Genomic DNA, 14458 nt, shown 5'->3' on the forward strand with positions numbered 1-14458 from the left:
GGAAATAAGTTTCGGAAACCTGAATTCGGTATAGAATACAGAATTAATACTTCGCGATAATTTATGTTCGTGTTAGAAATTTGGATAATACGAAGACCTTGTTTAATTTTATGCGACGTTAGATATATAGATATGTCGAGTAGTCTCTGGAAATGGAGCTAATCAGACATTAAAGCTTCCAAGATACGCAGTGCTTAAGGGGACTACCTCCGTAATCAGAACGATGAAACTGCCATTGAAACAGTTTGAATTGTTCCGTTTCGCGAGGTGCGCACGATTTTATTGGCCGTGTTACAGGGAGGGTCAGGGGGTTAAAGTTGAGGGTTGGGATGCGTAGTGGATGGGCGCGTGGTACGAAGGTGAAAGGCAGCATACTCTGGAGACATCACTTGTCCACCGGCTGTCAAGTGGAGCACTCTTCCGCTTGCTTCCGACTTCCGGTCAAAGATTGTGAGATCGTGTAACTGTTCTGCTCTTACATTCCCATATTTTCACTATCGTGACATTCTAAGCATTCTTTTTCGAAATTTTTCTTACTCAAGTTGCACGTTACAAAATTAATTATGTTGCACAAATAATTCTTGAAGAAAATAATCAGGACAGTAATTATGATTGTTATTTTCATAGTGATGACCAAACGATTGTGTGATTCAAGTCGAAAAGAAAAGTGAGATTCTTCAATCGAATAGTGTTTAAAACGCGTGAATAATGAATGTCTGGGATGAATATTACGACAGTTTTGTGGATCCGAACGAAACGGAATATTTGAGGGAGAAACGAGGTCCCAAGTACTTGCCTGCAATTTTGGTACTGCCTCTCACCCTGGCGTACGTTATCATCTTCGTAACCGGTATCGCTGGCAACTTAATCACTTTCATCGTGATAATAAAAAACACAAATATGCAGAATGTCACGAATTACTACTTGTTCAATTTGGCCGTGTCCGACGTACTATTCTTGATATTTGGTAAGTTTGCATGTGCACGTGTTATTCCTTAATAGAAAACTGTAACGTTTCGAAATGTCAAATGCAATCTCTTTTCTCGATAACGACAATGCACAGCGATACTTCATTTAAAATCGATAACCAGCCGGCATGTTGAATAACCACGTGCTTTTCTCCACCTTCGAGTCAGTTTTTTACTAAAAATCCTCGACCATTAATCACGAACCCCTCTCCTATTGCCAACCTCACCGACATTGGTATTCGTCGAAATGTTTCTACAAACTTTTCACTTTAGATTTCCATAAGCTTCCCTCACCTAGCTATTGAAAAACGATTTAAGTGTCGCCAGAGGTACTGATAGTTGAGAGTTGCGACTAGAGATACGTCTGTGCATATAAATTCTTATTCCACTTCTGCGGGAGGACACGTATGTGACTTATCCCGTGGGAAGAAAGAGATTCAACTCGTTACTTGTAATTCTTCTAAGATAATGAAATACGATTCTAGTTTCAAAGCACTTCGTACAGGAAAAGAGTGCGCTTTTCAGACCATAAGAGACTATCCTTTTGTGCCAGCTCTTCGATCATTTTAGCCATTTAGCGGTAATTTATATCGATCGACGTTGCAGCTTCACGTACGCGTAGGTAGTGTATCCCGATACGTTTGCGGGTAATTAATTAATTACTGGCTAGATGCAATCGGAATGGCTTGAGAGGCTTTAAAGGGGTGCGTTCCTCGACCGAGGTCATTTATAGCACACTTGGGGATAACTGGACTCCTAGTTCATAATTTTCTCCGAGTTTCACTTTTCGTGGAAACGTTTTGGAACATGGCAAAAATCAACATTGATATAAGAAACGAGAACAGATGTAATATCTTGCGAAAGTTTTCAATTGATCCACGCTTATGCAACATAAGAATGTAATTGCTTTTCGAATGATAATAGCTTGAATAATTCCTGAGTGCATCGATAAGCAAATTGAAACACATATGAACGTTTCGAGAACTGCTGATAAGAGAAGTAAACGGAGAAATTTATTCCGTTGTTCACTTTCGAAATGAAAAACTAATCAAATTAATTCGTTATCCATTGTCACTGTTTCCAGTTTATGAAAAGCTTTTCTTCGTCGCGATACCAACCGATTAATAAGTTTCGCTCAGTTTGGAACTTCGCGCAAGGCTATCGGTTGTCAATCGGTTTTTCGTAGGATCGTCACGTATCACGCGTTAATTGCCCACTAATGGCTTGTTCGGTCCTCCTCGATGTAACGAAGGCTTTCGCGATCCTCGTTACGATTTCATTTGTATCGTCCATAGATCCGTGACTCCGTTCAATAGATTTATTTGCATCGAAAGCAACCTTACGGTTGTTTTACGTCCTTTGATTTCCCTTTTTGTTCCAATGTACCTTTTTGCGCGATCTCGCCAGCCGATGCTGTAATTTAATTTAAAGCGCTGCGGACTGGATTCGACAAACTATGAGAAAAAAAAATTCCCGTTGTATATTTTTGTAGAATAGGTATTTATATAAATTTCAGAGACTGAGAGAGAAAATCGTTCCTTGCTTACAAGTGTGCAGTGAAATTATTGTTCTCTTCCCTATTCCTCCGTTTATATTATTGAGTTATTTATGCGAAACACGTTCCTTTCTCCTCTGTCAATCCGTGAGAATATCGAGCAATTGCGAACACGTCGATTACGAAGGGAAGACGAACAAATAAGTTTTATGGAAATGGTATTTATCTTACTGTAACGATTCTGTAATTGTATTACCCCGTTATGCTGTGCTAATTTCTTTACAGGTCGCAATTAAGACAAAGATAAAATCTTCAAGAATTACACATTTTTATTAAATGCAGCATCGACAGAACATTTTGTTTCCTCGATGGTTTCAATCTTGTTTATGGCAACAATTTTGCCAAACAGTTTCACCACTGATAACCTGTTCACGTACGGTTATTTGTTCCGCCTTTGGGAGAAAGAATGTTCGATATTATAAATCAATGCTTCGTCGTTTACCAATAGAATATATCGTATTGTTTGAATATTGAATAAATATTATCGTCGGGTTGTACATGATCAATATGTTTATTCTAACGGGAATTTCGTAGTTTCGATGACATTTCGTCATCAATGATCAATTTTTCGTGTTAAAGTAGTTGCACTACGATCGGTTTACAAGTGATCATATTTCAGAGAATAAATTTTGAATTATGATTTCTCTGATCTCTATTTCTCTGATCACATTAATAATATCAATTTACGACTATGAATATTAGCAAAGGATTTCTGACACAAATTGTTCGACACGAGATAAAAGCGAATTTGAGGTATGACTATAAAAGAAAAATCGAATGTGAGGAAATTGCGGTGGCGACTATATCTTCTAGGTATTAACGTTGAAAATTTTTGATGAAACGTGCCTGAGGCCAGGCAACCCGTGTACTATGAGTCTAAATATGTAAATGAGTATAGATGAACAGAGTAGATAGGTTACAAGTCTCAGGCATTTTTCATAACTTCTTATTTTTATTTTCTATCACTACCTATCGTTAATACCCTATATAGCCCAAAGCTTGCAATTTCAAAGGTTTCTCACTTTCACCGTGTCGCTTACACACCGTACCCACACAAAAGTTACTTCGAGTTTCTTTTAAAGAAGAGTGTCGAGAGGTTTCGAATTTTTTCCAGGTTTGCCAAGCGAGTTGAGTGTTTATTGGCAACAGTACCCATGGAAATTGGGATTGGTAATGTGCAAATTACGTGCATACGTCTCTGAAATGTGAGTGGATAGGTAGAAGCCGATGTTCAAAGCAAAATCATATTTTACTGAGTTTGAATTGATGTTACTTTCAAAGGTGCTCGTACGTGTCAGTACTGACGATAGTACTATTCTCGTTAGAAAGATACATGGCAATCTGTCATCCCCTTCGCCAGTACACGAGCGGGCTGGAACGTTCTATATATTGCATTTTGGCCGCATGGTTGCTAGCTTTAATGTTAGCCTTGCCTTTCTATGTCTACACCGATATAAATTTCCTCTACTATCCACCAGGTGAGTTTCCACTTAACACTAATGATAACTTCCTGTGTACCGTGGTTCTCAGGAAACCTTAATTAATCTCTTCTACCATAGCCTTTCTCGAATTCAATGCAAGACCCTTGGTTAAACAATTAAAGCACGAGTGACGTTAGTAAATGCTGCAATTTTTATCTGCGCTCTCAACTAAGACGCTTAAGCAACACAACTTTTCCAAGTTTTCAAATATAAGGTTACACGTTCTAGTTTGTACAGTCGTTTGAGAGTTAAACCGGATTTACGGGCGCCGCGACAAACTTTACCATTGCATTGCCAACAATATTACATTGATTAATGCTATTTTGCGGTAACTTCGCGTCGCGGTTAATATCGCTGTTAACGCTCATAAGCGAGGTTTAAATAAATAAACTGCCATGACGTTTGGGAACGGAAAATATGGTCGGTTGAACAGGTTGCACTTCAAAAATTGAGAACGTCGATTAGATCGTGGTGAATGGAAAGCGCGCGTCAAAATGATATTTCGATGCTCGCTGTGTGCATTTGCATTCGCGAGCGCTATCAAACGACATATTCGTTTCGGAAGGGTCCTTCTCCCATATACAGAACATCCGAAGCTCTTGGATTTCCTGTATGTTCACCTGTCTGTTCACAGGTAAAATTGTTACTTTACATCTTCTTTTTTTTAGAATCGGAGAAACGTAAACGCTTAGAGGAGTCCGCAATGTGCATGCCAGTCATGCCGAAATTTCCCTTGTACCAAGTCAGCTGCGTACTCTTCTTCCTCTTGCCGATGGTGTTTATAGCGGTGCTTTACGTACGAATGGGTCTGCGAATACAAAGTAGCAGTCTCGAGCACACCATTGAAGGTTCTGTACACGGAGAGGGGCATGCTCAGTCACGGAGAATTATCATTCGGATGCTCAGTAAAAGTCCACGTTAACTAAATGTCGTTCTTCTCCCTTTGTCACTCCCTTTCTGTTCTTCGAGCGCTTTAATGTCGTTAGCCATCAGACGTATCCCTCTCGTTACCTCGATGAACAGTGGGAAAATTCCGATCTATTTCGTGCATTATTCTGGTCGGATGATATATTACCAGTGAACGTGTTTAGAAATTGATGAGGAGACTGACATTCTAACGCGAATGTCAAAATTCCTCGGAAATACGAGACTACCGTGCCACGAGATAATGTAAACCTTGTCTATGCGCCCTTCTGCGAGTATTGTAGATACCGTATTCCCTCGACACGTTTCTGAGATCGACTCACGTGCTAGTAACACACTTACGTTTCGTTGAAGATAAGTGAAAAAGTGCGAAATTCGTTTCTTCTAAATAATTTCTACGAGCAGAGTTCTCTAAATGTAAGGATTACTTTTTTAATGAATCTTGGCTAACCTGTAGGATTAATCAAGCTAAATACGCTGATTCTGATGATTAGTAGTTTGCGATATACTAAGGATTGGAAGAATCTTATAGTAAGGGAATTCTGTATCTATTTCGAATGAACGCTCTTAATGACACTGCTAATACCGTGTCCTACTCCAGTATAGTAATCTTCTACGATTTACAAAGATCGATTCAAGATACTTCCTTTAATTCCCTTGGTACCACCTGAATTTATTAAGTCGATCCGATCTCCAGCTTAGGGTTACTTCCGATTAAATTTAATTAAATACGATAGTGCAAAATGGAGGAATAGCGATTCTATGGAAGTAATTATTTTAACAATCAATCATTCGAAGATATCGCTGTTTGTATTTTTAATATAAACGAACAGGATGTTTGTCGTGTGCAAATCTCTGACGCAAATCCGCCATGATTTTTATTTGCACCAAAATCTACGTACTGCGATTCGTCAATATTTATCTGCAGCTATCTCGCTTATTTTTCGGGTGGATATGTTGCATGACCAATATGAAATTCAAAAAATTCAATTTCCAACAGCTACTTTATATCATCGTATAGTTGACACTGGGATTATCTAGTTTATCGTTGAAAGCGAATAGCAAAGTAGCGAAGGCAGGGGCTCCATTGCGAGATATTTATCACGTGGCAGCGTGTATCGTATGTATAATCGCGATCGAGGCCTGAGGGATGTTAACGACAGTCTAGCGTGCGTGAAAACAGAAATCAGCGACTTACGCTCCACAGGTGTGGTGGTGATAGCATTTTTCATCTGCTGGGCGCCGTTCCACACTCAGCGGCTCTTATACGTGTATCTTCGCGAGGATCCCAAGTTCGATATGATCAACCAGTGGCTGTATCCAGTCAGCGGTTGCCTATATTATTTGAGCACCACTATCAACCCCATTTTGTACAACGCCATGAGCGCAAAGTATCGAAACGCTTTTAAAGAGATACTTTGCTGCAAGATAGACCACAGCAGTATGAGGGACTCTAGCACTATCTGTGGTCCTGTATCTAGAAGAGAATCCCAACATATTACCAACAATTACACCTACCAACGTAGCATCAGGTAAGCCAAAAACTTTGCTAACTTGTGCCCTGTTTATTTGCTATAGTCAAAAGCATCCTATTCCCCTTTCTGGTCGATTTATACACGCTTGAATCCTTTGACACATACGCATGATCTATGAACAGTAACTGCAGACTTCCATTGACATTGACACATTTTACTTACGTTGGCTGTATGCGTTAAAGGGTTAAGTGCTCAGAATGATCAGACACACGATCTTTGTGACAAGTGTTTTCGCGTTTTAGCGAAAATCACAAGTGAGTTTTGTAACATTCTTTTTTTCAAGCACAGATGCAGTTCTTCAAGCCGAGGAGAAAATGTACAAGCAATGAGTCAATTGTAGGCGAACAAAAGGACGAAAGAAAAACGAATCACGGTAAAAATAAATGGTTTATCGATTAATGGCGAAAATACCAATAAAATCATTGCTAAATCTTTGTTACGAGTGTCACAGATATCCTCGTTTTGCGTACATGCAGTGAATGGATGGAAGAGATATTGGACGTCCGATAAGGACGAAAGTTTCTGAAATGAGACGCGTATCTCATTGTTGGTTCAATTCATCACGATGAACAATTAAAATAATATATGTGTCTGTAGCTATTAAAGTCCCGATCGAAAGAATGTTTACGAACAGTAATCCAGAGAAACATATGTGGTAGAGAATTAAACTGTTTGATTCTATTGAAAAATAACGCTATGTATCTACAGTCCTTGAAAACATCCTGCACTATAAACTATCAAGACAGTGAGTTTCCTCCACAACAAAACAACTTTCTAATCTCTGACTTATCCTATCGCGGAAAAGGGTTTATATGTCCCGAAGTTCTTAGGCAGCTCAGAACTCAACGAAGCACCAAACCTTACATGCTTGCTAAAATCGATTGAAACCCAGTGGTCTCAATATAAGGTACATGTCTCTTCCGATTCAGTTACTTAATACATAATGGAGTTCAAAACTAAAGTCCCTCTTTATTTAAATTTAAACAGGTAAGAGTTGGAACCGAATTGGAGAATCGCTGCGATTTTCAATCGCGATTTACTGTCAGCAAAATTGTCAATAAAATGGTAACGTTACAGTAATGAAACTATCGACAGGTTGCTAATTTAAATAGGCACAGTATACAATGACAGTGAACAATTCTACGAAGTCCAGTGAATCGCAGAGATCGTTTTTATTTGGAAAATAGCCCGTCACTGTATCAATCATCGAAATTGGCATTTATACCAGCATATGTACTATATAAACACTTTCGAGATTACGGCTTGTACAAATTTCAATAGTTTTTCATTTATGCGCAATCACGGACAAATATCAGAAAAGGTCAACGAAAGCTATGGCGAAGGACATCACTGACTATGAATTTATTAAACGTAGACACAAGTAAATACAACCTTTTAGAGTGTAAAATAAACAGTGATAGTGTACACTAGCTGGTACGATTAAATGTTGCTGTGCGTCCTGTCGTAATCCAGAGCCTCAAATCTATCACGATTTTTCGTGTAATCTAGTTCGTAGTTTTCATTGTAGCATTTTCCAGCAAATGTAGATTTTCCACTTCGAAAAGCAACTGGAAGCTCGCAGGGAAAGCACGCTGATTCGAAGGATTCAAATCGAAAATCTGATTGCACGTCGAGACATGCTTAGTTCGAAGATCCCTGGGCTGCTTTAAACATGCAAAACATGAAAAAGCTTTCCAGGCAAAGTGACGAAGGGAAGGCGAGAGAGTACATAAAGAGGAAGCGTTCGTGAACATCTTCATCAACATTTTCTCGTCACGATCGATCAAAACTGCGTTGAATACTCCTGTCGAGCTATTGCAACTTTACTGATATCTCAAGATCAACAATTCTCACGATAAAATGTTGATCAGGAAATTTCGTCTCGTGAACGAAACTTTTCGCAAAATATTTAAATGTTCTCCCATATACGTTGTACATATTTGTCTTCGTGTAATTGAATTTCGGGATTGCAAGAAAATAAACCTGGTAAAGCATGAAATTTTGTGTACATTAGTAACCTATTACATCCTGATTCTGAACTCTTTATAGAGAAATTGTGGGTGGTATGTCTGCTAGGCTCTCGAGATAAGTTATTCTCAAAAGATCTCAGAGTTACATAAAATATGTAAAGTTTCAATTGGGAAGAAACGTCGATGGAAAAGTGGCAAGTTATTTGAAATTCTACTCGTTCAGCAGTCGACTCTCATGAAAGAAATACGAAATGAAAGTTAATTTAACAAAGCTGTTACGGTATTCGTTAGAAAGCATTGAAAGTATTGTATTTACTCTTTTCTTTCTGATTCTTTTCGATTCGGTCAGAATCGATGTGGCTTTGTTTCCTAGAAAATTACTGAAAGTTTCAAGATACTGTGTAACAAGGTTCGTAATATTTGAAGTAGAATCAACGGTGCTTCTTCAACTTAAAATGAGATTGAAGTTTTATTAAGTTTCATTGGAGCGGTTTGTATCTTAAATGATACAACGGATGAAGTTTGCGCGGACACTTACGATGTTTAGAGAAAATTAGTTGCCGTATATTTTTTTGAAAAAGTAATACTTAATTCAGTTTACTTAAGAAAGTCGACATAAGGAAAATATTATTTCTAGAACCTTTGTAAAACACTTTTATGTAATCAAACGTTCTGCTTTAAGAGTTTTCTATTTACTCCTGTTCATATTACGTGGGAACATCTATGTATGTAGTGATCTTTATTCTCTGCGCGTACAGTAATAATGATATTAGTTTCTGTACCACAGAATGTCATATCCTGACTCACCTTATTCGAATGCAACGGAACGCATAGTCCGTCAGCAAAAATTGATCATAACAAGATTGCAGTTTTCAATAAAAAATATATGCATTACCGATCGGATAGTAATAAAGTTCCAGAGCAATTTCAATTTTCCTGTGACGCGTTACGTGCCACTGCCCGAAAAATATTATCCACACAACCAATGACTAGCAATAAGTATAAGGGTACACGTATCATTCAATACATTTTGTTGTCTTCCATCTCTGATGGTCTAGTTGTCTACAGATTTTCGTATTTTAAATGCTTTGTGTGCATAATTGCTTCATTTAACCAATAAATACGCTCATTTTTCTATAATTTCATTTCACCTTGGTTATATTAGTTTTGAAATTTTTTTTATGAGAGAAAAGAATTTAGAATAAATTAATGTGTCGACTTACACGTAGAATTAGAATATTTCAGGAACTTTTACTTTGTTTAATAATCATGCTATATTCATTGCTTTTGAATACTTCCACCTTAGAGTTTAAAAGAGCAACTTGATATTATGCGAATATAATTCTTACCTTTTATATTCTCCGCGCAGTCCTTGTGGAATCTATTTTGCAATGCCATTTTCTGTAGTTCAATATGAAGGAAAACTATAAATGCAATTGTATTTTTCGGAATTATCGATGGGAAGCGCACAATTGCAGGTCACTACATTTTACACTATACAATTACTTGAGGTTTATATTTGAAAAGTTGGCTACACTGATTCGCTCGGGTAACGGCTTAAGTTTGAATTGTAAAGGGCATGTTTTAGCATGTTTCTCTGAATTGAAGCTACGTACGAATTTTTTGTGGAAAATATACTCTTATATGTCCACGTTATTTTATACGATAAGTCATAAACTAAAGGGAGTGTAAGGAAACTTTTGGCTTCTAATTTCCGTCAATGGTATGTCATAAATTTTATTTAATTCGTACCACTGTTTTGTTTACACGTCTGGCCTTCATGTACAAAGCTTTATTTTTACTTGTGAAAAGTGTATGTAATATCGATTATAATTAGTTCATTACATAGAATTAATTAGTGTTTTAGGAAATAATACAACGTTAATTCGCCAATTTTATGCACAAATGAAATAATTATATTTTGGAACTTTGTTATGGGACTGCTGGGTGACTGATTTCTAATCTTGTAAGTAAATCTAACTTAATTTAGTCGATGTAAATTTTTATTTGACGAATATAATATCGTTTTCAATCGTATATCAAGTTTTAAATAAGATAAACTTTTTTTAAAGAGAGAAAAAGAAACATAAAAGGAAAAGAGTTTCAATGAGCATTGAAGTATAAAAATATATTTTGACAAAGAAATGGAAGAATCTATAAGCGATTCACAAAACTTTTACTTGAAACTGACTCAATATTCTACCATATCTGATACACAAAGTACAGTTCTAAATAATGAAAAGGATATAATTGTAATAAGTGACTCTAGTTCCAGTTGTTCTAGTCCTACATATTATACTAAATCAAAGTCAAAAGTAAATAAACAGTTTACTTCAAATAATGAAGTATGCATTTTGGATTCTTCTAATTCTGATTCCACAGATACTGAAAATGACAAATTTATTGAAGCATGGAAAACAAATAAGAAGCATGGTATCATTTATAATAATCAAGTAAATAAAATTGTTTCAAATGGAAACAATGCATTGTATACATCTGATGAAACTTCATCTGGCAGTAATGAAAAAAGTAAAAGGTATATACAAAGCTCTAGTAAAAGTAGTAACAGTTATGCTAGTTCTACTTTAAAAAGTAATATAAAAATTACACCTAAGACAAACGATGAGTTTTATAGTAATAAAAACAATGTGTTATCAAGTTGTACTACTAGCAGTACTATTTCCAAGAGCTCTAAAAGCTCTGACCAGTTAACTAAAACTCCATCCATGAATCATAAGACTTATTGTAATATTAAGAAGAAGCTTACGAAAGAAGACAGAAAAAATATTATTAAGAATATAAAGTCAACAAAAATAGTATATGAATCACCAAAACCACAGGAACAGCATAATACAATAATTAATGAAAGTACAGATACTGAACTACATCCAGCTATTTCATTTAATGAAAACTTTAAAACAATTAAAAAAACTATTGATAGAACTCCTGTAGATTCAGAGAACGATGTTATTCAAGATTCCCAAATAAATGAAACAAATTATCCTATAAGTTATAGTAATAGATTAATAAATACACCAGATGTGTATAAGCAGACAGAAATTGTGTCTAGTGAATTATCTGAAAGGAAAAAGAAACAGATTTCACAGTGGCTTATGACAAATTCTCCTGACTCAAAAAGTGATAGTTCCTTTAGTATGATACCTGCCAGTAACAAAGACGATATAAGCTCTGGAAATAGCAGCTTAGAAAGATTGGAAATGAATTATGAAACTCCAAACAATAGGGGAAAGATAAATGTTGCACCTCTAAGTGAAAAAGATCAAATGAATTATGAAACTCCAAATAATAGAGGAAAGATACATCTTGCACCTCTAAGTGAAAAAAATCAAATTACAAATCAAAGTCCTGCTACTGTACCACGACAAACTACATTGCATGAGTTTACACAAAAAACAAACAATAATGCTCTTGAACTTTGTACAAGGAAGAACAATGATATTAGTAAAAATATATGTTTAACTCCTACAATAAATACACCGAAAAATACGAATGTTATGGATTGTGCAGATATATTAGACAAATTGTATGGTACATCCTGGCGAGAAAAGGCAGATGTACTGTTTCCAAAGACTGAACCACGAAAACAAGTGACACCTACAAGAAATAGAGCTATTCAAACTGAAAGGTAAATTGCAAGCATTCTTTCATTCTATATGTGATTATTACATGTAACTAATATCCATGTATTACAGGAAAAAAATAAATAGAGACTATATAACGGACTCAGATGACGATTCTGACACATGTAAGTCATATAATGAATTATTTAAAATATTAATTTTACTATTTGAAATATTAGCTTTAAACTATTTAAAATATTATTCATAATTAGCCCTAGCAGATTTAAGATTACAAAAACGTTCAGTCAAAAAGAATACTCAAAATACTAAACCAAAGGATAGTTTCATTAACGACCGGACATCATCGGAAAGTGAACCTGAAAGTCTATATTACACTGCCTTAACTAATCCAGGGAAATCAACAAATAGTGTAAAATCCAAACCAACGCTTCCACCAATCGTGAAACAGTAATAAATATATTTATGTAGTATTTACCAATAGGATGTAAAGAATGCTTACAAAAAATTTCTTAATAAATGTTTCACATTATTTTGTAGAGCTATTGCAATATGTGACACGGACAGCAACAGTGAAGATGATAGGAATAATGGTAAAACAGTACCTGACATAAAAGGGAGAAAATTATTATTTAGTGATGATAATGATGATAATGATGATAATGATGATTCAAATACCAGTGAATTCGATCCTGGTGATTATGTACCACCAAAATCTATAGTCAGAAAAGGTAACATTATTGAATTATAATATATTAATATCTTTTTTTAATTGGGAGTTCGTTTTTATAGACCCTGTTAAAACTTCGCGGAAAACAGCTAAAATAAACAGTAAAACTACTCCAACTTTTGAAAAGCAGAAGTATGGAAAACATCCAAGCTTTCTGGCATCCTTATCTGAAAGTGTTCCTATTGCAAATGCACATCCAGATGCTAAAAAATACAGAACTGATTATAAAAATAATAAGGAAAATTTGTGCAATTACTTATTTAAGTTATACAATGAACAAGTATTTGATAAAGAATTACCAGATGACTTATCAATTGAATGGAATGTTCGTATGAGAGGAACTGCTGGATTTTGTTATAACAAGAAATCTATAAAAACTCTTGGAGGCATTATGAAGTCTTCCAGAATAGTTTTAGCAACAAAGGTATACCTTAAATGTGTTTTCAAAAATAACCTTTGAAATCTAGATTAAATTTACCATTTTTTTATGTAGGTTTTGGATACTCCAGATAGGCTCCGTGATACTTTAATTCATGAAATGTGCCATGCAGCAGCATGGTTAATAAACAATGTTTCTGATGGCCATGGTCCATTTTGGACAGGATGGTACATTACAATAATATTTATTATCATCATGATTACTGTAAATTATTTTGATGCATGATATTTTAGGGCCAAGAAAGCCATGAAGACATTTCCTGAATTACCACCAATAAGAAGATGTCATGATTATAAAATTAAAACTAAATTCACGTACAAGTGTGTAGGTTGTGGGTACAGGTACAGTATTTTCTATAAAATTCATGATAAAAAGTAGATTAACTTGTCTGGATGTTATATTCAAACTTTTGTTATAGTATTGGCAGGCACTCTAAATCTTTAGACATTGAAAGGAAACGATGTGGTCACTGTTATGGGAAATTTGAACTATTAATAAACAAAACAACAAAATCTGGCACGGTACAAGTACAAACGCCTAAAAGGGAACCTAGTGCATTTGCTCTTTACGTAAAAGAGAATTATAGCTCTGTAAAGAAAGAACATAACATAAGGCATGCTCAAGTGATGAAGATTTTAGGTCAGCAATTTTCAGCTATAAAAATAGCTAAAAAGCAACCCAATTTTGAGAACGATCCAGATATTCCTGGCTAACCTAGTATTAGAAATTCTATAGAGCATTTTTTTTCAAATGCTCCTTATTTTATAACTAGACTAATTATTTTTAACATAGCTAGACAATATTTGACCACTTCCATTTTAACCAAACATTTTATGAATCTTAAAATTGACTTGATCTTACCATTGCAGGCATTGGAATGTGAATTTTGAAATGAAATTTTTATTGTAGTCTGAAATGAGGTTATAATATTATTTGTAGATATACAGATTTTTCTATAGATAACTGTATGGTTACGATCATAGTTTATAAATCTTGTAATAAAACTGGACAATAAATAACGTATATAAGTTACTGTTAATTCGATGTTACCTAATAAAATCGATATACTTATTCACCATCGCAACACAACATAACCTCAAAATATTTCTCGCATCGATAAACCGTACATATTACTTTCAATTACAATCGCAGTATATAATAATTCGTTTCAATCTTTCAACAGTCTCCTAAAATTACTCCAATTCCTTATTCTTACATCGGATTTTCCAATCATCAAGCTTCTTCTCATGTAAACTG

General features: G+C 35.3%; 2 protein-coding genes across 4 annotated transcripts; both read left to right on the forward strand.

The window, feature by feature from the left end:
* Positions 1 to 354: 354 nt before the first annotated feature.
* LOC143180253 (neuropeptides capa receptor) lies at positions 355 to 7164 on the forward strand. 3 transcript variants are annotated; one of them, XM_076379851.1, is made up of 7 exons: positions 355 to 450; positions 628 to 967; positions 3638 to 3728; positions 3805 to 4001; positions 4673 to 4909; positions 6136 to 6460; positions 6747 to 7164. In XM_076379851.1, the coding sequence occupies exons 2-7, from the start codon at positions 709 to 711 to the stop codon at positions 6790 to 6792; spliced, it is 1155 nt and encodes a 384-aa protein (XP_076235966.1). In that variant the 5' UTR covers positions 355 to 450; positions 628 to 708; the 3' UTR covers positions 6793 to 7164. The 3 variants fall into 3 exon arrangements, with proteins under 3 accessions (XP_076235966.1, XP_076235964.1, XP_076235965.1); XM_076379849.1 differs by having other exon boundaries at positions 6752 to 7164; XM_076379850.1 differs by having other exon boundaries at positions 408 to 967; positions 6752 to 7164.
* Positions 7165 to 10213: 3049 nt separating this feature from the next.
* LOC143180137 (uncharacterized) lies at positions 10214 to 13914 on the forward strand. The gene is made up of 11 exons (XM_076379669.1): positions 10214 to 10246; positions 10301 to 10313; positions 10424 to 10457; positions 10553 to 12079; positions 12147 to 12199; positions 12287 to 12482; positions 12573 to 12763; positions 12825 to 13186; positions 13256 to 13368; positions 13435 to 13542; positions 13620 to 13914. Exons 1-11 carry the CDS (start codon positions 10214 to 10216, stop codon positions 13912 to 13914), a joined length of 2925 nt encoding a protein of 974 aa, XP_076235784.1.
* The last annotated feature ends 544 nt before the right edge of the window (positions 13915 to 14458 follow it).

The sequence above is a fragment of the Calliopsis andreniformis genome, chromosome 6 (genome assembly GCF_051401765.1).
Source record: "Calliopsis andreniformis isolate RMS-2024a chromosome 6, iyCalAndr_principal, whole genome shotgun sequence".
NCBI classification, from domain to species: Eukaryota; Metazoa; Arthropoda; class Insecta; order Hymenoptera; family Andrenidae; genus Calliopsis; species Calliopsis andreniformis.